This window comes from Sminthopsis crassicaudata, chromosome 1 (assembly GCF_048593235.1).
Source record: "Sminthopsis crassicaudata isolate SCR6 chromosome 1, ASM4859323v1, whole genome shotgun sequence".
In the NCBI taxonomy this organism is placed as follows: Eukaryota; Metazoa; Chordata; class Mammalia; order Dasyuromorphia; family Dasyuridae; genus Sminthopsis; species Sminthopsis crassicaudata.
The window spans coordinates 226948735-226972127 of NC_133617.1; the positions used below are offsets into that span (position 1 = coordinate 226948735).

The 23393-nt window shown below is 34.9% G+C and overlaps 1 protein-coding gene across 31 annotated transcripts in view; it reads left to right on the forward strand.

Annotated features, from left to right (window-relative positions):
* EPB41L3 (erythrocyte membrane protein band 4.1 like 3) overlaps positions 1–23393 on the forward strand; it is a 349128-nt gene that overhangs the window by 286804 nt on the left and 38931 nt on the right. For 17 of the 31 annotated variants that reach the window (XM_074275655.1, XM_074275664.1, XM_074275443.1 and 14 more), the window contains 4 exons: positions 1204–1302; positions 1886–1966; positions 2256–2372; positions 3657–4737. In XM_074275655.1, the coding sequence (XP_074131756.1) occupies positions 1204–1302; positions 1886–1966; positions 2256–2366 (291 nt within the window). In that variant the 3' untranslated portion in view covers positions 2367–2372; positions 3657–4737. Of the gene's footprint in view, positions 1–1203; positions 1303–1885; positions 1967–2255; positions 2373–3656; positions 4738–23393 lie in introns of those variants that run through there. The other 14 variants (XM_074275428.1, XM_074275433.1, XM_074275619.1 and 11 more) reach the window with 2 other exon arrangements.

Here is a 23393-nt window from a genome sequence, read left to right on the forward strand (position 1 = left end):
AACTCAGGTAGACCTTTGAGCTTGACAAACTATAGCATAGTGCTCATAATCAAGATACAAAAATAGATGCATTGAATACTGATCTTGAAATCATAGTATTATAAAGTTAGAAAGGAAATGGGATTATAGAAATTATCTGGTACAACTACATTGTTTTATGGATGATGCAACTGGTATGAAAAGGAAGCCAGAGGTGAAAAAAATTCCCACTCCAACATATAAGACTGTGGTCATCCAGCCTCTATTGAGGATATGCCACTTTTAGACAGCTGTAATTATTAGGAATCTTTCCCCCCTGAAATCAGCTTTTAACCACTGCTGCTGGTTCTGACATTTGAAGCCAAATAGAACAATTCTTCCATATGGCAGCTTTTGAAATGCTTGAAATTTAGTTATCATGTCCTCTGTTTTCTATTCTGCAGACAAAAATGCCCACTCCCTTCATTGACCCTCATCTTACTGTTCACCATCATCCTTCCCTTTCAGAAAATTGGCAGCTTAAAGATTCCAAATGACTTATCCAAGTCACATAATTCATAAGTAATAAAGCCAAGATTTAAAACCAGATCTTATTCCAGAGCCACTGTGTTTCTGTTATACCAGAGAGTTGGCATTCAGATCACTGCTGTGCCATTTGCCATCATATGACCTGAATCAAATCATTTTCATCATCCATAAAGTTGGGATATTGGACTAGATTTTGGTCTAGAGTCTGTGAACTTTCTTTAAAACATTTTTATTTTCTTTTTCAGCCTTTTTCTATTTTATTTTCTGATTTTCTATTTAGTTTTAAATAAATACTTAATAATTTTTTTTTAAAATTTGATAACTAGCTATTGTTTCATTTGAAATTTTGTATATTTTATCTGCTTAAGAATATTATTTTGTGAAGGGGTCTGTAGGCTTTGCCAAACTGTCAAAAGGGTTTGTCACAGAAAAAAGGTTAAGAATCTTAGTACTAAGCTCTTTGATCATAGGATAGTATGTCCTTTCCTCAATATATTTTGAGACTAAAAAGTACATCTTTCATATATTATGAAGATGGAGGAAGAGATATAAAATTTCCACTCCTTAGCTCTCTCCTTCTCTGGTGATTTCTGAATATTTACAGAAGCGTTTATTTCAGCAGTGCAGATAAAATTATTAAAAATATTTTTCATTAACTTGGGGAATGTTTTTATTCCCCTCTCCTTTGTGGGGTAGGTTGATTCCAGTGCTGATACTGAGCCAGGTGTATTGATGAGTGCACAAACAATCACATCAGAAACAACCAGTACTACAACCACCACACATATCACCAAAGTAAGTGAAAAAACAAAGGTTTCATTTCTTGGCATGGTAAAGAGAAAGTTTACCATTTTCACTATCCTTATCCTGCACAACTAATCAAACAAAACCCCCTACTTTTTTTGAAGATGGAACTTAATAAGTTCAGTGAATTTTAAAAGTCCCTCCAATGTGGAAAGCCTTCCCACATGAATGTTAACAAATACAATGTGGGAATGAAAACAGTGGGCAGTTTTATACTACTGTATTAATAACAAGATATATCACCATTTCTTGAATATTTATTGTGTCTTTTATGTTAGAAGACATAAAGCAGATAATACCCTCATGGAATTTAGCACTTCATTCCATTCCTCATATGTTATAGAGGTTCATTAAATATTTGCTATTTGTAAATCTTTCTCCAGCCCCTATCTTATCCTCAATTCTAATCCTAACATTTTGAAATCTTTTCAGAAGTACTCTTTCATTTTTCAAATGTTATAGTGTTTTCTCAGCATTTTCAGATATTATTTTTTCCCTCCTGCAAAAAAACAAACAAACAAACAAGTATTCTTTTTATGACTACATTTATAGAGTGTGTCTTTGTTTCTTTTAGACTGTGAAAGGAGGCATTTCAGAGACAAGAATTGAAAAGCGAATAGTCATCACGGGAGATGCAGACATTGATCATGACCAGGTAGTGTGCATATGCTAGAAAATACCTGGGCAGAGGACCAAAAAGATAGGCATACTAGTTATGATATGATTTCTTCTGGCATGTTCTCTGAAATATTACATATAGAGAGAGAGAGAAAGAGAGAGAGATAATTGGGTAAACTTTTCAAAGAATGATGACATAATTCATATCTAAGTCATTTTCCTCATTTGTAAATTGTGTAAAAATCTCATGAATCTTCACCTGGCTACTGATCATGCATGTTCCACCTCCTTTTTGTTTTTGCCCTTCTGTGGTTTCCTGGGGATAGGCGCTGGCTCAGGCAATTAAAGAGGCCAAAGAGCAGCACCCTGACATGTCAGTGACCAAAGTAGTGGTACATAAAGAGACAGAGATCACACCTGAAGATGGAGAGGACTGACCCCAGGTAAGAGGCGTAGTGACTGTCCTCGGCTCTGCCAGGCTAGCATGTGGCTCAGGGCACTTCCCTTTCATTTTTCACCTTAACCCACCTTTCTTTTCTTATTCTCTCACTGGCATTTCCAATGATGGATTCCCAAAATATGAAGGACTTAGTATTCAGAGGGTTATGGTTTACTTCAGATCTGTCTCTACAGTCTTGATTTGCTTCTTCAGTCTGAAGCCTTGCCTTTGTTGCCAGTTAAAGAACGAAGAAGAGAATAGCTTTGGCTTGGGTGATCTCGCTGGCCATCCCATGTTATCCATGCTTTGATGCGCTCTGTTCATTGCCAAAATTTGAACTCTCAAAGTCGGTTTTCTATTATCTAAGCAGAACAAAGACCATTTTGTCCTGAAGGGCAAAATTTGTATGTTGTAAATATTATGGAAACAAAATGGTCCCATTTCTGTTTGATGACAAAATTACCTGATGGTAGACTTCCCCTCCAAACTTGTTTTGGTTCTGGCCCAGGCTGTATCTTAATTTATATCTGAAAGCCTGAGAGTTTTTTTTGCAGTTTGGATGTCTTCTGTCTCTTGTATTTTACAGGGGTGTGTGTGTGTGTGTGTGTGTGTGTGTGTGTGTGTGTGTGTGTGTGTGTGTGTGTGTGTTCTAGTATAGCATTCTGCCTCAGAATGAGGCAGTAATGCAGCCTTTTTGCAATGACCCTTCAAAATGGCATGTCTATCTATCTGTTCTTTGGTGTGAGCATCATAACTAGACTGTATCTTTTGTAAGTGCACAAATTTATCATGCATACTAACCTGCTATGCAAGAGCCCTCAATGCCTTGCTTTGAATGCCTAATGCAACAGTTGAACTGCTTGTAAAGTTTGTTTTGGATAATGGCCTCTGGACTTTGGAAGAACATCTGACAAACATAAGTGTATATTTATGTTCTCTAGCATTGGTATAAGAAACATAGTATGATGAGTGACATCTCTTTTTTTAAAAAATGTTTTCCTGCTTCGGAAAAAAAAAAGAATCTAAAGATCACTATATTCAAACTACTAATTTATTTTGGACGATGGAAACAGGCCTTCTGGAGTGAGTACAGCCACTTCAGTGGCATTGCATTAATTCTTTAAAAGAAAGCATATCATCAGCAGTTACGTGTACTGGAATGATATGAATTATCTGTTGTCTGAGGAAGCATTTAACTTGAGAGACATTTCTCTTGCAATCCCCATTGGAGTGAATCACTCCAATGACTTCAAATAAATAATTAACTCATCAAATCTCTTTCCTGCAGGAATAATTTAGCTTGCATTTGAATCCAGTCATGCACACCATTAGGAACACCAGAGCCTATATGGAGTCCCCGTTCTAACCCGACTGACTGACTTGTATCTGTCCATGGAAAATTTCAGTCCAGAAGAATTGATCTTGACTGTTAAGACACTGGCAGAGAGATCTTCCCATAATAGAGCAATCCGATTCAGCATCAGTAAACCGATATTGCATGAAGCAACGATAAAATTGCAAAAGAGCAGCATTTTTAATTTTTACAAAATGTCTAAGTTTTCAGCTATACCTGCACGTTCATAACCAACAATATAAACAGTGATCTCATGTAACACATAAACAATTCATGCCTTTCACAGTTTATTATTAAAGTCTAAACAAAATGATAATTTGTTAGGTGGCAAAACCTTTTTTGTTTACAAATTAAATGAAGATTACCCTCAAATGCTAGAAGCTGTATAGGTACGGTGTATAATGTTTTATCACACGTTAGATGTGCCAATAACACAGTTTATTCAGTAAACTTGAATCTTGTTCTTGTTTATCTGGTTTTATTATTATTATTATTATTCCCTTATAAAATGATGAACCCCTAATCCTATGGAAATATTTAATGCTTACAAAATGTGCTTTGTATATCTGATTTAATACCTTCTGAGGTAGTCATGATTTTAGTATTTCAACTTGATTTTCTTTCTGTTGTCTGCCTTGTTCTTCATTAAATCCAGAAAGCTTCCATTTGCCCTTCATAAGTCCTAAATCTATAAACTGTCATTATTTTGGGGAAACTTGTACTTTCCTTATATTACAATATTATTACTCTGTAATAACCCTATTGTTTTTTATTGATTTTTTCCTTTATGTTATTTGAAAAAAAAAGTGTTTCATTTCAAAACCTGGTCAACATTTATAATCTAGTTCAGAGCGAAGCCTTAAATTGTACAGAACTTCCACTGTAAACTATTGAGTGTTCAGTTATAAATATCCATTGAAGAGTTCTATTCTCCATCACACTGTCAACTGCATCACAACACATGGTGAATGTATGTTTCTGCATAGTGAAATAAAAGTGGTAAATGCATTCAAAACGTATCGTTCTATGTCTAAGAATCTTAATACTGTGTATGTTCAATACGAGGGCGCAGGAATTGCATGACATCAAAGGCCTCATTCATCTACATGATATAAGTGTCTTGTCTTTCAACAGACCACACTGCAGCACTCAGACCATTTGAGGTATTGTGGTGGGGGAAAGGGGAAAGAGTAAAAATGGAATGGAAAGCATGAAAATACACTTCTCATTGCAAGGTTTGTTAAAGGTGATCTGCAAAAGCATGCTCACTCATTTTGTTCTCTGTGTACTCTCTTAGTAAAAATTTAAAAAAATAAAAAGAAAGGGAAAAAAAAAACACTTTGGAATCTCACTTTCCAATGCTGAGTGAAGAAAGTTGCAGCAACTCTAGAATCATTTTTTGGGGGGGAAGGAATGAGGAGACCCTTGGAAAGAAAGGGGACTGCTCTCACTTTTTTCCCAGCTTCCTAACTAAACAAAATGGAAGTGTAGTTATACTTTGCAAACAATGCATACATTCAACATGCTTCCACAGATTCTTAACTATTATGTGATTAAAGTGTGAGCCCTTCCTTAGTGCATTTACTCCTTTTTCAGTGGCTATTTAAATTAGTACTAGCCTTATGTCTTCACTTTCTACTTTGCCCAGTGTTTAGAAATTTTAAATTATCCTTCTAAAAGATCAAGACACCTTTTGAAGAAAAGTTTCATTAAGCCACATATGTTTATTATATGGAGAGATAGGATTTCTATCACCCTCTTCCAGAGACCATATACTATCAGGAACTGATTGGCTCCCAGTTCATGTGAACTTCCAATCTTTTTATGAATGCCATTGAGGAATTGAGTCATCATAAATGTACAGTTGTGATCAATAGAAGATTCTAGTCTGGTAAATCAGCACTGGACCTGTGGGAAACATCACATTTCCTCCCAAGGACTATCTGCATGGAGATCTGTCCCATCTGTGCTCATAAAGATGTCACCATTTAAAAATCCCATTGTGGCATTTTTGTCTTCATTTTGTCTCTGTATTTAGTGATAGGTGTAATGTCTTTTATTATCATGAAATCATTTAACCAAACATCTTCCCTTTTTCTCTGGCTCACTTCCTCAAACTACTTGGTTTCTGAATTAGTTCATCCTTCATGAAAATTAATTAAATTGGAAAACTCCAAATAATACAAATTCTACTATCTAAAATGGAATTCATTAATGCTGGACTATTATTCAAGATCTCCTGACTGAACTTGAGTTCAAAGAACCAAAACCTGTAACTATTTATATGACTTTTGTGATTATAATCTTGGACTTCTGTGTATAAGATAAAAGGCATGTTTAAATAGTATTTTCAAATAACAATATCTTTGTGATGTTTCTTCAATGTAAAGTTAGCAAGGTGAAGGTTGCCTATTTTTATTTTTCTTCTTCTAAAAGCTTTCATCCAGATTAATTCTCATATTTTGGTTGGAAAAATTAGAAGAACATAGAAATCATTATACTAATTCTTTCCAATTTTATTTTTTTTTCTGTCATGAATGATACTTCCTGTCAGTTTTATATCTTCACAGAGAGATTGGAAGCTATTTCTGGTGTGAAATTTGGACAATGTCTCAGGAAGAAAAATATTTCTAGTTTCTCCTTCTGCAAGGCACAGAGACTAATTGAAAAAAAAAAAGATTACTTGAATCACCCACTAACAACCGGATTTTTTATGTGTAATCTTGTCACAGAATGATGGCAAGATCAGTCAAATGATACTGACATTTGTAAAGACTGATGTAAAGGAAATTTCTCTGTTTCTGAAGGATGGGTGAGATATTAAGACTTAGAAGATCTTCAAGGTCTGTTCTAATACTCTGATGGCACTTTAATGGTATGATTCATTGTTCCTTTCATCCAAGTAACTTCTTTAGCTTTTTAGTAGAAAAGTGGTTATGTTAACAATGTCTGAAATATGAGTCTGCAGTTTAAGAAAAGGATCTTTCAAAGAGAAAACATATTTGGTCATTATATTATTAGATAGAGAGTTGCTTGGCAGAAAGAAGCATACAGCAGCATTATGTCCAGATACCAGTAATATTAAAGACCTGGAAAACATCTTTTCCCCTCAAGTGATGATTACTACCTTTTAAAATGCTATTATTTATCATGTTCTAAGTAGAATTACTTCTCTGTTCCCCATAGTCATGGCTTCCTCCTAAGCTGTTGAGTTCTTTCTTCATTTTAAAACTCTCTAGAAACCTTCCACATTGCTTTTAGGCTAATCCTTACTTACAACTGAAATCAAGCTTTATAAGAAGCTGAAGTTTCTAAAGTTTGGCACAGTGCTTTATAATGCATTTTAACTGGTAAGTGCTGAGGGATGTGAACACGTTAGGCTGCCACGTTGATCATCCTCTTTATTCTGTCTCATAGATGTAGAATTCAGATTACAAAGATGAAAAGACTCTGATTGTCTGTTTTAGTTGCTTGACAGCAATTTCTTTGAGTTTTAAGAATACTATTTTGTGGGAATTTCATAATATTTCTTAAAACTTGCATTAAATTTGATTTAGGTACAAGAGAATAGGCAGGAATTAAGAGAAAACATAATAGGATACATGGATCTTCCTTTTTCACTCAGACTTTAAAAAATTTGTAAGTAAAATTTGGTCAAGGAAATTACTATGGATTTTAAATAAATTTATCAGGAAAGAAAAAAATACCACGGAATAGCTTAGAGAATTCTTTTTTGCCACTTTGAGATTGATATGATCTTTCTAATCACTTACTCCCTTTATTTCTTTTTTAAGAAATTTATTTTATTTGAAAAAAAACAATAAGGAAAAAAACAGAAAAGAACAGAAAAGAAATACAAAACAAAATTAAATCAGAAGAGAACATTGTCATGTGCCCGGCAGAACATCAGGGGGGATTCAAAATATATAACAACAAATTATCAGATCAAGAAAGCATATATATTAGTAGAAGAAATTATATTTGTGAATGTCCATTTTTTCTTTACTTCCTTGTAAATTGTTCTTTGGTTCTCTCCTGCATACTTTATTTACTTTATTCTTTTTTTTCAGCTTCCCCACTATTCTCAAGTAAGCTACAGTTTAGAAAAGATATATTTTTGTATACATACATGTGTGTATATATATATATACATATATATATATATACACACACACACATATATATATACAAATATATATATATATATATATATATATATATATATATATACAAATATACACACACACATATCTCTTTCCTGCCCCTGTTACCTTTTTTAAATTCTGCTCCATAACTTGCCTAGCTATTACTTAGCCTCCTGCCTCCCAAAGATCCCTCTCTATCTTCTTCCCTCACCCTTTACTTCCCCATCCATTCATCCCTCCCCCTTATTTCTTTATAGATTTTGGAGGGTGCTATACCCTTCATGGTATCTATGTAGTACTGCCTATTGAACCCATTCCCATCATGAGTAAATTTTCAAAACTATGAGCCCTCCTCCCTACCCAATGCCTCTGTCTATTCTTCCTCTGCACTTCATTTGTATAACCTAATCATTATTGTTACCTTGACTCTGCCAATCTTTCTTTTGAACTGCCCTATTGTTGAAGTGAATCTTAAACATCTAGTATATACATTTTCACATGTTAAAAAAAACAAGCAATTTATATATTTTTAAGCAATTTGTCTATGTTAAATGTCTTAAAATTGATCTTTCATATTGACTCATGTTAAATTTTCTGTCAGGTTTGGATTTGGTTGATAGAAAGCCCTGAAAATCTGTTCATTAAATGTCCATTTTTTTTCATTCAAAATTATGTTATTTTTCTGGATATGATACTTTTGGCCACAGGTCTAATTCTTTTGACTGTTGGTAGATTTCAAGTCCTGAGGTCGTTTATTATAGCTGCTGATAAGTTTTATACAATTCTAATTGTAGCTCTAGCATATTTGAATTGTTTTTTCGTGTTTCTTGCAAAATTTTCTCTTTGATGTGGGGATTTCAAAATTTGGCAAAAATATTCTTATGTGTTTTCCACAAAGGATCTCTCTGAGGTGGTAAAGGGTGGATTTTTTTCTATTTCTACATTCCCCTTATATTCTGTCACTCCAGAAAAATTTTCTTGGATTATTTCTCTCATTATTGTGTCAAAGTTCTCTTTTTGGTCACAACTTTCTAGCAGTCCAATTATTCTTATGTTTTCTCTTCTTGATCTGTTCTCCCGATCTGTCATTTTTCTTACAGAATGTTTTACATTCTGTTCTATTTTCTCATTCTTTATAATCTGTTTTGTTATTTCTTGGTCTCTCATACCTTCACTGGCTTCTCCTTGCCCAATTCTAATTTTTTTTTTTTCTGAAGCAATTGGGGTTAAGTGACTTATCAACGATCACACAGCTAGGAAGTGTTAAGTGTCTGAGACCAGATTTGAACTCAAGTCCTTCTGACTTCAGGGCTCTATCTACTGTGCCACCTAACTGTCCCCCAATTCTAATTTTAAAGAATTATTTTCATCTTTGAGACTGTACCTCCTTTTCTTAGTTGGTTAACATTTTTTCATAAGTTTTTTTGTTTTGTTTTGTTTTTCTTTGGTGGTTTTTAGTTTTTAGCTTTGCCTCAGTGTTTCTCACTTGATTTTTAAATTCTTTTTTTGAGTTCTTCAATAAAATTTTTCTGGGCAGGGAACCATTTCACATTACTCTTTAGGGTAGAAGCTTTTTAAAAAAAATTTATACACTAAAATGTTCTCTGAAAATGAACCCTGTTCTTCCCTGTTCCCATAATATGTTTCAGTCATGGAGTTATTTATTCTTTGCCAATTCATTTTTTAAAATAAGAGATATTATTGTAAGCACTTTTAATCATGTGGGGTGGGGAAATGTGCCTCAAACTTCTCTTCAGTTATCTATCCTGACAGTAACCCCAAACCAAGAGTTCAATTTTCCTGCAAGTACCCACAGCCAGCAGTATCTCTGCCCCACTGCCTCTGCACTCATCAGGTGCTGGTTCCTGTCAGCCGAGGTTCTTCCTGTCAGAACCAGATCAGCTGGTTCTGTCAAGCCCCACTTCTACAGTCTGAAGGTGAAAGTCTCTGTGGTTCCCCCTAAGACTCTATCCACATCAGCTAGCCCGAGGGGCTTCTCTAAGGCTAAAGGTGTTTTCACATCAGACAAATTAATCCCCAATCCAGGGAGATTTTTTCAGATCTTCTCAGGATGTATCTGGAGAACTCCTATTCTGCCCCATCTTGTTTTTTTTTATTTTTCCCCAGCCTATGATTCTCCCTGAGGTGCAAATTTGTTCTATTTGTGGGGGAAATAAGGAGAGACTGAAATTTACTTACTGCACCATTTTCCCAGAATCCTTCCTTCCTCCCTCTCTTTATTCTTTCACACTCTCACCTTTATATCATTCTCTATTCTAGCAAATGCTTCTTGACAATTGGCTTTTAAAATTAACCTTAATCATTACAATGACTGGAAGAGAGAAATCCCATTTCTAGGTGTGTTTAGTTCCCACCTTGATCCCTTGATGCCTGCTAACTACTGTGTGACTGTGAGCAATCTCCTTGAGCTTCTAAACTATTTCCTTCTCTATAAACTAAAGATAATAGTATTCATCTGAATTATTTAGGGGATATGCTAAAAAACTGCAAAAATGTGAGTTATCATTTTAGGTGTAGGGTTAGGTATAAGGATGAATCCTGTGATTTTATTTAGAGGGAGAGGAGCAGAAAAACAAAATAAATATTTCTTCTAATAGAGGAAATGTTCTAGTGTCTAGTATATATTGCTAACTATAAGTTGTTGTCTACAGATTTTGAGGATTTTGTCTTGTCTTCTTCTATACCTAACTTACAGTCTCTTTCTCCTATCCATCTTCTATCATAATAGAGTACTGAAACTCACATATTGATAGTTCCTCAAATACCCCAATCACCCAATTCCTCAGTTTATTCATTTCCCATGACCTTCTCTTCCTCCCCTTAGTTGCACACAAAGATAATCATTCTTCAAATATTAGTTTCATATGCTCCATTTCATGTTCATCAATCTGAAATTCCCATCTGTTGTCTTTCTACCTCTCCATTCCCCTTGCAGTCACAACACATGTTCTTTGTGCATATCATGATCTTTAATCCTTCTATTCCCCTAACTCTCTCCCAAACCTCCTTATTTCCCCATCTTGGCCCTTTGGTGAACCAGTTTGCTTCTACTTCATCTTTTCTTTTCTCCCTTACTCTTTGCTCCTATTTTCCATCTTACATCTTATAGTACCATTTTATCAAGCCTCAGCCGTGGATTATATCCATAGTTTACTTCTTCCTCCTTCATTCCTGTTTCCCATGTAGAGGTGCCCCTTCTTTCCAAGGATCTCTACATGCACAAGTAATCTCATTCAATTCAATCTTCACCAGCACACTTCCCCTCCCTCTTTCATCCCTACTTTCACTCATCTTCACTCTCTCTGTCTTAGCTCTTCCCTAATGCCTACAAAGATGGCCATGATCTCTCTGTCTCAAATCCTTCATTTGATCCATTCATTCCTGATAGCCATCCAAACTATAGAAGGCGGTCTACATCAATGCTCTACTTCTTGTTTGTTTTACTCCATTCTTAACTCTACAGTATAGATTTGACCTCAGCCACAAACCTGAACTTAATCTCCAAAATTATCCTTGAGTGACCTCTTCATTGCTAAATCCATTGATTTTTTTTTTCTTCTCATCCTTCTTGGTCCTTACTTCATCCTTTGACAGTGTTGATCACTCTTTCTTCTTTTGGTTTTCATGTCATGGTGCTCTCCTAATTCCATACTACCTATTTGATTGCTTCTTGGTCCTTTTGTGCCATCCTCTTTTGGTGGATTTTCATTGAGGTCATGCCTCCTAACCATGGGTATCACCTGAGGTTCTGTCCTGGGTCCTTTTCTCCCTCTACATTATTTTACTTCTTATCAACTCCCACGATTTCAACTATCATCTCAAAGATGATGATTCTGATTTATTTTCTCCAGCTCTATCTCTCTTAACCACCAATCTCACATCTCCAACTCCTTATTGGACATTTTGGAATAATTGTCTCATAGTATGCTCAACATGTTCAAAATTAATAAAACCTTTCCCTCTTCCTGGTTTCCCTACTACTATTGAGGATACCCTTCCAGTTCACAACCTAAATGGCATATTCAATACCTTACTCTCACTGTGCCTTTTCCCCTCTCCCCCACCTTATATTCAATCAATTGCAAAGTCCTGTGGTTTCTATATTCATAGCATCTTGTACATAACCCTTTTTTCCTTTGATATTTCCACCATTCTGGTGCAGACCCTCATCATCTCATACCTAGACTGTTGGAGTAGCCTGCTGGTTGGTCTACCTACTCTCCAGTATATTCTCCACCCAGCTGTCAAATCGATTTTCCTAAGTACCTATTTGTCCATGTCACTGTCCCACACCCAACCCCTACCATTGAATCAACTCAAGTGCCTTCATGTTAGCCCCAGGATCAAACATAAAATTGCTCCTTTTGGCTTTTAAAGCTCTCCATAATCTGTACCCTCCCACCTTTGTCAGTCTTCTTCTTACATCTAAGCACATCCTATGCAAGCCTATGATACTAACTTCCTTGCTGTTTCTTAAACAAGACCCTTCATCCCCTGACTTCAGACAATTTTAATTTACTGTCTTCCATGACTAGACCTATTTTCCTCCTCCATTTTGCCTTCTACTTTTCTTGGTTTCCTTAAGACTGGAGGAAATCCCACTTTCTGCAAGTAACCTTCCTTGATTACCTTTAAAGCTTTTACCTGGCTTATGTTAATTATCTCTAATTTGTCTTTATATCTTATCTGTACATAGTTGTTTACATGTTATCTTCATCAATGAATGATGAGCTGCTTGAGAGAAGGGACCAAGTTTTGCTTTTGTATCATTAAGGCTAAACATAGTACTTGGTATATAGTAGACATTTAATAAATGCGTGTTGACTGACTGGCTCATTGATTAAGGACTATCATTAAGGATTCAATCTTTAACCTCTTAAAAATCTCAAGCACTATTTTCCATATTCTTCAGGGTTATTAATATAACTGTCTTACATCCCATTTGTTCACTCTGAAAGAATGTCCTAACTACATAGGAGACAAGAATAATGATAATAAATTTTAAGATTATAAAGCACTATTTGATAGAAAATGGCAAATACATTAATTGCAATAACCCTTTTCCACAATTGTTAAAGAGGAAATTGTTATATCCAGCTGTATTTATAACTTCTGCCTCTACCCAATGTTTTTCAATGGGGAAAATGCATTATAATATTAGAAAGCACTCCACAGCATCGATTGCTTGAATAAAAATAGCAAAGAAGGAAAACACAGTACATCTTTTACCATATCAAGAAGAAAAAGCTTATACCTGTCTCTCTAATATTCATTACTGGGATCACAAAGGAATGATGTGAGACTTTCTAAAGAAGCGATTTGTAATTCTTTCAGTTTTCCTAGACCAATTACAAATAATGACCCATTAAAGTCATGGCATCTCAGGAACCTGCTGCCCTGCATCTGCCATCTTAAATCAATGTTTTGTAAATAAATGTGTATGTAAGAAAAAATAAGGCTTCTATTCTAAACTATTATAAGCTTCTTCTCCCTGTGTCTTTAACTATAAATTGAAAATACTGATGGTCACATTGTAGCACATATATTTTCCATTTCCCCACAAGTGCTTGCCCTTCCCCTACATCCTTATTTCAAGTGCACTTTTACCGTGTGGGTTTTTGAGGTATATGCTGCTAATAATAGTGTTCTTAGAAAGAATTTGTAGCAAGATTTCAAAAAGTGCTTATTGGGGGAAAAGATTGCCTTCACCTGTAACTTAGATAAAAAGCTGTCATCACTTTTTCATGTTCAGTGGTATTAATTTAGATCTCAAACAGTGCCTGTTAATGACCTGAGCTAATTGTTTTATAATGATCTTCCTATATAAATGGGATTAATGTGTCAAGGTACAGTGAGATTGAGAAGATTATACTGTGATGGCAAGAGGAATAAAGTTAGTTTAAATAACTTGGGGTTTTGTGTGGTTTTGTTATCCTTGAACTGTTACTTTAAAACCCTTTCCATATTTTTTCAAATCGTCAAACTGTGGCCTTCCAGTATGATAATAAATCACAATGAAAAATGATCTTTAAGAGGTTTGGAGAATCTCAGTCATTAACTTTATTTATAATTTTATATAGCCTATGCATTGCTCCTACCCTTTATTCAGTGAATCAATATCAGTGCCTCTTTCCTTTTATATACCTTAGAATTCAGGGATTTTTTAACCTAATTTTTTTGTATCATGGACCTCTTTGCCCAGTCTGGTGAAGTCTACAGACTCCTCAGAATAATGTTCTTTAAATCCATAAAATAAAATACATAGAATTACAAAAGTAACCAATTACATTGAAATACATTTTTCTAGCCATATTCATAGATCCCAGGTTGAGAACCCCTACTTAAAGCATAGATCTCAAATTAATTCTAATCTGAAAGTTTGCTTTGTGTATATATATTCCTGGTAGTGACTTCATTGAGGTCTGGAACTTGTGTTATAAAATTGCACAAAAATGAAGATGAGATTCAACTTGACGAGGGAGTATAAATGCAATTAAGCTGGATTAGACTTCTAAAAATAAAAATTAAATGAGAGAAGAATCACCAAGATATTGAATTCCTGATTGAGTTCCTAAAAAGACTTGAAAAATGACTTCTTATTAAGGAGCATTTCACCATGATAGTAGTTTTGTTTTTGCTACTTTATAAGAGTGACATATAAAGTGAATGCCTTTGGAATGGTCCCTTTTTTAGGTTTGATTGGACTTACAGCAGCACCTCAAGCATATAGTTCCCTTCAACTCTGTTTCTCCAAATCTATAGTATTTTCTATGGTATTTTTCTCACTATGTTAAATCAGATTCTCCCAAGACTCCAACTGTCCTTAATAACTTAAGCAAATTTCCTAAAAAAGTATATTCACCTTGCCCAGTAGAACACCATAGGACTGCAAGGAACATCTGGCATAATATTGAGTAAGATCAAACCTCACCACGTTCTTAGTCCTTTGCAAACCTTGTGTAAAAATATCACATTAAATACATTTTTATGAAGATCAGTTTTCTTCAAGGAAAATGGTATTTTTGTTGAAATTGTTTTGGAAACTTAATAATAGGTCTTTCAAAAGACTATTATTAGATAGTCTTCCTCACTTACAGGATGATATGATGTAAGATACTTGGAAAGCAATGTAGGGAGCATGAGCCTTAAAATGGCAGAATTTTTTTAGAATCCTTTCTTAACATTCTCAGCCCTGTAAAGTTGCTATTTAAAGAGTTCCTCTTCAGCAAGTAGTCTTCCCAAAAGCTAACATTGAACTCAATGAATTGATTTTTGCCCTCTTGTCAGCAGCAAAATGTAAAACAACCACTGCAGACATCCTTAAACAACCTCCACTAAAAGTCAATCTAGGAAAGGACATTCTGATTTTTAAGTGTGTCAATATTTTAGATAGCAAACCATAAGTGATTCTGAAGGGCATGGCTTACCCTTTTGAGGGGGAAAAGACATCATGCAAAAAAGGACATAGATCTTTAGGTACAGACATTCTTTGTCACTTAGTATTATCACCTATCACCTTCAAGGTGATCAGTGCTTAAAATCTGGAGACCTCAAGTCAATCAAGTAATACAAATTTAGCCATTGGCTAGGATACAGACCATTTACCTAGAACACTTTCTTGGTTTAATTTCCCCTGAGAAAATAAAATCCCACAAGATAAAAATATAAAATTCCATCTTTTTCTGGATCTTTTTTTGATCCCCTTTATTAATAATTTACTCCCTCTAAACTTACTTCCATTTTATTCTATGTATATTTCTTTTCAACGTGGTTCTCTGCATGTTGTCTTCCCCATTAGACTGGGAACTCCTTGAGAGCAGGGACTAATTTTTTTTGGGGGGGGGCTCAGTCATCCTTTGTATCCTCAGTTCTTGGGACAGTGTCTGGCACATAGGAGGTGCTTAATAAATGGTTCTTTATTTGAATTGGGTTAAAAGATACTTTTTTAAGTTGAAGAGAAATGATTAATAAAATTCTTTGCATGTAAATCTCAGAAGTTGGAATAAAGAGATGACTGGTTGGTTCAAAATTAAAGAAGCCTGTGAATGTTTTAGAATTTCCTGGTTTGGGGTGATGGCAGGGGTTTAAATTCTAACCACATGAATTTTTCTTTTTCATTATGCTGATGTTTAGATGTGTCCACAATCACTGAACTGCTTCTTTATATGATGTCTATTGATGTTCTTCCTCTCACAGGAGTTAAGGAACCTGTGGCAGTTTCCAGTTATGACTTCAAGTGATTATAAATGGATCTCCAACTAATGACATACTATCCTGGTGTAGTTAGGGTGTAGGTGTTGGGAGTCTACTTATGTTGTCAATGGTTGATTTACTTCTTAAAAGGATTACATGTCTCTTGAGAGGATTTTTCAGTGTGTTGCTTTTTAAGTCCATGAAGGGATCTGTTCAAAAAGATCACACTCAAGTAAAACATGAAGTAATCTTTTAATTCATTTTCTTTTGTAGTGACCTCATTAAACTCTGTTGATCTCCCATGTTGATTTATTATGAAAGACTCTTTTTCTTGCCTTCAATTTTTTCTATGACCAATTGTGCCCACCAATGCAAGATTTATATTCCCCTAACAAATTTTCTTGATGACTTCCCTAGTTTAAAAAATTAAGTGACCTCTCCTTTCCTACAGGATAAAAGCAAGACTTCTTGGCAAGGCATTCAAAGCCTACCACAGTATTGCTCTTCCCAATCTTATTTTCAATCATTCCCACAAAAATTTTCTGCATAATCCATGGTAACTTTTCCACACTATCCTCTGAATACTTTATGAATTATATTTGTTTTTAAATGTCGCCTATCCTTCCCAGCTATTCAAACCCTACCCATCCTTCAAGGCTTAATTCAATTTTATCCACTCTGACCACTCTAGGGAATAATATTTCTCTTTTACCCAAATTATTGTAGCATTTTTATTGCATACTTTCATTTGACTCTTGTTCTGTCAAAAATTGTAAGATAGATAAGTAAATGGTAGACAGAAAAATAATACACATAAACATACATGTATGTATATTAATCTCTTGGTAAGATTGCACATTTGAGGACAATCTGGATTGTTATGCTTATTTCTATCCTTCATAAAGTCTTGAATATGGTATATACTAGAGCTATTGAAAGAGGGAAAGGAGATGATTACCTTGGAACCCATAATTTACAAACTCTTCAGATCATATGCTAAACAGAATCTCAGGAAAATCGGATAGGGGGAGGGTAAACCCAAAGAAAGAGCATGTGGTCTGCCAACTGGGCCTACTTTTTAAAGGTTTGTATACCATAAATTAATTTACCAGTGAATAGGACTTCCCCTCCCCAATTCCAAATATGCTTGTTAAGAATTTTTTTTATATGTGTTTTCTGATAAATGATTGCTTTTGGCATTCATTTCACCTACTTTTATTTTTAATAGAATTTCAGGGATACCCCAAACCCCAATTAGAGTTATCAGTCTATTTACCAGTACTTGATCTGCTCAGCTAATGTTTTGTCAAGCAAGGTGCTTCTGTTTTATATTATGGAATATTCTTTATTTTTAACTTTTATTTGGATATTTTTGCCCCAAATCACTCAAAGACAAATTCAGTGCATTAATATTCCAGAAGATGTTCCTAAGACATACTAAATATATATTGAAGCCTAGAACACAAGGATTGTAACTTTTTTGGGGGGAAAGGGTATGTTCTTTTCCCCTTAAATGACTTAAGAATGTACTTTTTACTAAATTAATTGACTGATTTTAGAGAAATCATTTAGTATAGATAGGAGCCATACTGTTTATGAGAAAATTTTAGAAGGGACAAGAAGTCAATATATTATGGAAACCTAGTTAGTACAGACAATAAGTATCTTTAAGGATATAAGGAAGAAAGCAGAATTTTTGCTCACAAGCAGTATCATCAGCGGATAACAGTAAATCTTGGATTTAAAAAAGTCTGGCATTACAGTGACAGTGAGTTTTCACATACCCTTTTACTGATCAAAGTACAGAAATATAAGTACATTTTGATTTAGGATCCTGGAAATCACCTGAATATAAGTGGAAAACAAAGCAAATAAAATTATTGGCCAATTTCTTTTTTCCTTTAGAATATTGTTTTTTTTTCTGACGACAACTAGGTTTTGCTCTTTCTCAAAATGCTAAATGAAGTTTGAGTACAAAAACATAAAGGATTTCTAAAACACTGAAAGTAAAGGAGCAGGAGTCAAAATACTCTAGAGAATTAATGGATTGCATATTCTTCATTATGTTAATCAAGTTCCCAGAGTTTAGTAGTGATAATAAACGTGTAAAATTTTGAGGATGGAGATTACATGTTGAGGAAATGAGAATTTGGGGTAAATGGGTCCTAGTTTACTTAATAAGCATCGTTTGATCTTTATCATCTTTAACTATAGAGATCTGCAAACTCCTGTAGGTTTTTAAGTCACTCAGTAATTAGCATTGGTGATAGATAGTACAGATAAAAAGGTATTTTTAGTAACTCTTTATGATTGATCCCAGTGGATGAATAAGCCGTTCATTGGATGTATATTAAAAGTTCAGGAGTTACATTTGGTATTCAAGGATATCATTTAAGTAAGATTTAAATATAACTTTTAAATGTTGCTATTTTATCTTAAAGATAATATGCTTCCAAAAATTTTAGTTTATGCCTCAAGTATAATTTTCTTATATGCCTGGGTCTTCTATAATTTCCAAGTCTTATTCCATTTTTTGACATCTGCTTTGCTCAATAGTATAAAGCATTTGTTTTATTGTGTTAATACCAGCAGAAGATATAGTTCAGTAACGATTAGTTTCTGTTGGTTGGGCAGTTCAAGCTTAAATGTGCAACTTTTCAGAGTACAGATAGGGACACAAATGGTGGCAAGACCTTTCCCTCTACTTGTAATAAATGAGTTAGCCACACATGCCATTGTGAGAAAAGTCTTTTATAATATGAGGTCCTCAGAAAAAGAAACCATTATTACTACTAACAATGAGCATGTGTATACACATACATACAAGATGTTTGTGTATGTTACATAGGAATATATGTGTAAGTTATATGTATGTATGGAAAAATATATATGCATACAAAATAAATACATCTGTGTATATGTCTATGGCATAGGGAATATACATACATGTATACATGCACACATATGTATATATGTCTGTGACACAGGGAATAAAGAGTTGGCCCTAGAGTCAGAAAACCTGAGTTCAAGGTCTGCTCCTTCACATTTACTGACTGTGGGATCTTTAGCAGTCACCTGATTTTTCAGCACTCTAGGTAACTCTCTAAGACTATAAGTTGCAGAATCGATGCCAATCAGTCAGTTTATTTAGTACCTACTATGTGCCAGCACAGTTAGGAATACAAAGAAAGGCAGAAGACTCCTTGTCCTTGAGGAGCTCACAATGTGAGGGGAAAACAACGCGCAAACAAATATGTATTAACAAGCTGGCAGTAGATTTAAGAGGGATTGAGGAGGTAAGATTATAAAGTTCAAAATGCAAGGAAAATTGGAAGGTAGAGATAAAGAAGGGATTATTCCAGGACAGAAAATATCCACAGTTGAAGTGTCTCATTGGAGGAATCCTAAGGAGGTCAGTATTTCTGGATCAAATATGTGGGGGATAAAATGTAAGAAGATTGATAAATAAAAGGGGGAGAAAGCAGATTATAAAAGGCTTTAAATGCCAAAAGATTTTATATCTGATCCAAAAGATAATAAGGAGCCATTGGAGTTTATTCAGTAGGGATGTGACAGTTTCGACCTTTATTTGGGGAAATCAGTTTGGCACTTGAATGCTAGATGGCCTGAACTGGAGAAAGGCTATTTCAGTTGTCCAGGTTTGAGGTGATGAGAGACTGGAGAGGGCAGTACCAAAGAAGAAAAGTGAGATATTTGGAAAATGTTACAAAGGTAAAATTGACAGCCATTGACAATGGATTGGAAATAGGGTAATTAAATAATAGTGAAAATTGAGTGAAAATTGAGCTATGAAACCTAGATTATGACCCAAGGAATCTGGGAGAATGGAAGTACCCTCAACAGTAGTAGGAAACTTTGGAAAGGAAAAGGATTTGCATTGATAGAGCAAGCCTATTCACTAGGAATTGAAGTAGCTCATAGAGTGATGGGCCTGGAATCAAGAAGGCCTAATTTCAAATCCAACTTCACATACTCACTGGCTATGTGACCCTGCTCAAGTCACTTAACCCCTACTTACCTCAGTTTCCTCATCTTCAATCCTTCCTCCCAAGATTGTTGTGAGGACAAAATGAAATATTTCTAAAGCCCTTAGCATAGTGCTTAGCACATAATAAGCACTATATAAATATATTATAAGAATTTCCTATAACAATGAAATCAAAGATCTGGTTCCAAAAAATTAAATATTCTCTAGAATGGTTCTAGTATTTAAAGCTTTTGTTTTTCTACACATATAAAAATGGAATATAAATGTATGTGATTACTCCTATATTGTTGATTTCATTGTCTTGTGTTAATTAGTGAGGGGCAGTGAGGTGGCCCAGTAGATCAGTGTTGGGAGTTAGGAAGACTATTTTTCCTGAGCTCAAATCTGGCCTCAAACATTTACTAGCTGTGAAATCCTGGGCAAGCCATTTAGCCCTGTTTGCCTCAGTTTCCTCATCTGGAAAATGAGTTGGAAAAGGAAATGGCAAAGCATTCCCGTATTTCTCTCAAGAAAACTCCAAATAGGGCCATGAAAAGTCAGATGCATCTTAAACAATTGAAAAATAAATAGAGCAATGGATTAGTGGAATAGATTAGGCACACATGACACAATAATCAAGGCCTATAGATTACTAGTATAGTTGTGATAAATTCCTAACTTTAGCTTCTGGAATAAGAATTCATTATTTCACAAAAATTGCTGGGAAAACTGGAAAATAATATGTCAGAAGTTTGGTATAGATCTACATCTCATGTCCTATACCAAAACAAAGTCAAAATGGATACATGATTTGAGCATAAAGGATGATACCATAAACAAATTAGGAGAGCAAGGCATAATTTACCTATAAGATGTTTGGAGAAGGGAGGAATTTATGACCAAAGAAAAACTAGAGAACATTATAAAATATAAAATGGACAACTTTGATTATATTAAAAAAGATTTTTGCACACACACACACACACACACACACACACACACACACCCCAGAAACAAGATTAAAAGGGAAATATAAAGCTAGGGAAAAATCTTTACAGCCAGTGTTTCTGATAAAGGTCTCATTTCTAAAATATAAAAAGGACTATGTCAAATTTATAAGAATACAAGACATTCCCAAATTGACAAATGGTGAAAGGATATAAACAGACAATTTTAGGTGACGAAATTAAAGCCATCTCTAGTTATATGAAAAAAATGCTCTTTGCCACTCTTGATTAAAGAAATGCAAATTAAAACAATTCTGAGGTACCACGTCACATCTCTCAGATTGGCTAAAATAACAGGAAAAGATAAGGATAAATGTTGAAGGAGATATGGGAAAACTGGAATATTAATGCATTGGTGGTGGAGTTGTAAAATGATCCAGTTATTCTAGAGAACAATTTAGAACTATGCCCAAAGGGCTATAAAACTGTGCATACCATTTGACCTAACAATGTCATTACTAGGTCTATGTCCCAAGGAATTCATAAAGGAGGGGGAAAGACCCACATGTGTAAAAATGTTTGTAGCAGCTCATTTTGTGGTAGCAAAGAATTGGAAAATGAGTAGATGCACATCAATTAGGGAATAGCTGAAGAAGTTGTGATATATGAGGATATTGGAATATTATTGTTCTATTAAAATTATGAACAAACTGATTTTAGAAAGGCCTGGAAAGATTTACACAAACTGATGCTGAGAGAAACAAGCTGAACCAAGAATACATTGTACACAATAACAGCAAGAATGTGAGATGATCAACTATGAAAGTCTTGGTTCTTCTCAGTAGCTCAGTGATCCAAGGAATTCCAATAGATTTTGGACACAAAATGCCATCTGCATCCAGAAAAAAAGAACTAAGGAGAATAAATGTAAATCAACACATGCTATGTTCAATTCTTTCTTTCTTTCTTTTTTTTTTTAATCTCTCCCATGGTTTTTACCTTTTGCTCTGATTTTTCTCTCTCAACATGATTCATAAAGCAATGTGTATTAAAAAATAATTAATTTTTAAAAAAACAATCAAATACTACACTAGTAGTACACTAGTCCGGGCTAGCTCCCTGAAGGGCTCAGAATCAGCCAGAGTCAGGATAAGCAAAAGTCGTGGCCCCACGTTGGGCGCCAAAATGTAATGTTCTTTTTTCTCCAGATTGTGATCATTCTCTGGGGGCAGATATTTTGGAGAGCTTCTGGAGCCAGCCTTAGTTTTAGTTTCAGTTCAATAATCCCAATCCACCCAGGAGTTAAAGTCCAGATTCTATATTGTGTCCTTCAAAGTCTTGAATATTTTCCTGTCAGAATGTCTCCAGCCAGATTCAGTCTCTAGCTCCCTCTGAATCCAAAGCCTCCAGCCAGCATGAAGGTAGACATGGGAATGAATCAGACTCCTCCTCCTAGAGGGTGGGCTTGTGGGTTTCCCAGAATTCAATCCTAGATGTGAATCTCCCGTAAGTCCATTTTTCCTTTAGACTTGTGAATCTGCTGGACTTTCGAATCCACTGAATCCTAGCTCTGAATCTCCTTAAACTTCCCCAAAGTTCTCTCCTTGACTCATTCCAGACTGCCTCCCCCACTCAATGTTGGCTCCTTATATCCTCCCAAGGAATAGGCTTGTGGTTACTCCATGGGTTTGTGGGAACTCCTTACAGAACCAATGAGCAAACTCCTTTAAAGGTTTGAACTCCTTTAAAGCTGTGAACTCTGAGCTAGAGAATTGTTAAATACCAGACAACTGACTTAGCACCTAATAATAATCCTAATACCAACTAATGGACATCCCCTCAATTTCTTTGCCACCACAAAAGAGCTGCTAATTTTTGTACATGTAGGTCCTTCCCCTTTTATCTTTTTGGAATATAGATCTCGTAGTGGTTTTGCTGGGTCAAAGAATATGCTCAGAATATGTTCCCTTTGAGCATTGATTCCCATTGTTCTCCATAATTGTTGGTCAAGTTTACAACTCCATAAATGTGATTCAGACAATTCTAGTGATCGCTGCAATATCTGTTCTGGGAATTCTGGGTGTTATATATGAACCTTTATAATTTCACAGGGTCAGTATATGATGAAAGTAGTAGGGAAAGAGTAGGGAAAACAGAAATTCTCCTTTTCACCAATGCCAAGCAATTTCCTCTCAGGAAGTTTGCTAGACTGTTCTCTCCTTTAGGTTGTCTTACAACTTGAATGATAGGTTTTAAAACGGCTTGCTTTTTATCCATCCTACAAAGCATGGCTAAGTGTCTTCAGTTACTCCCAACATACTTCATGTGTAGCACCATATTATTTAATCCAATGACTTTCATTTTTCCTTTCAAGTTT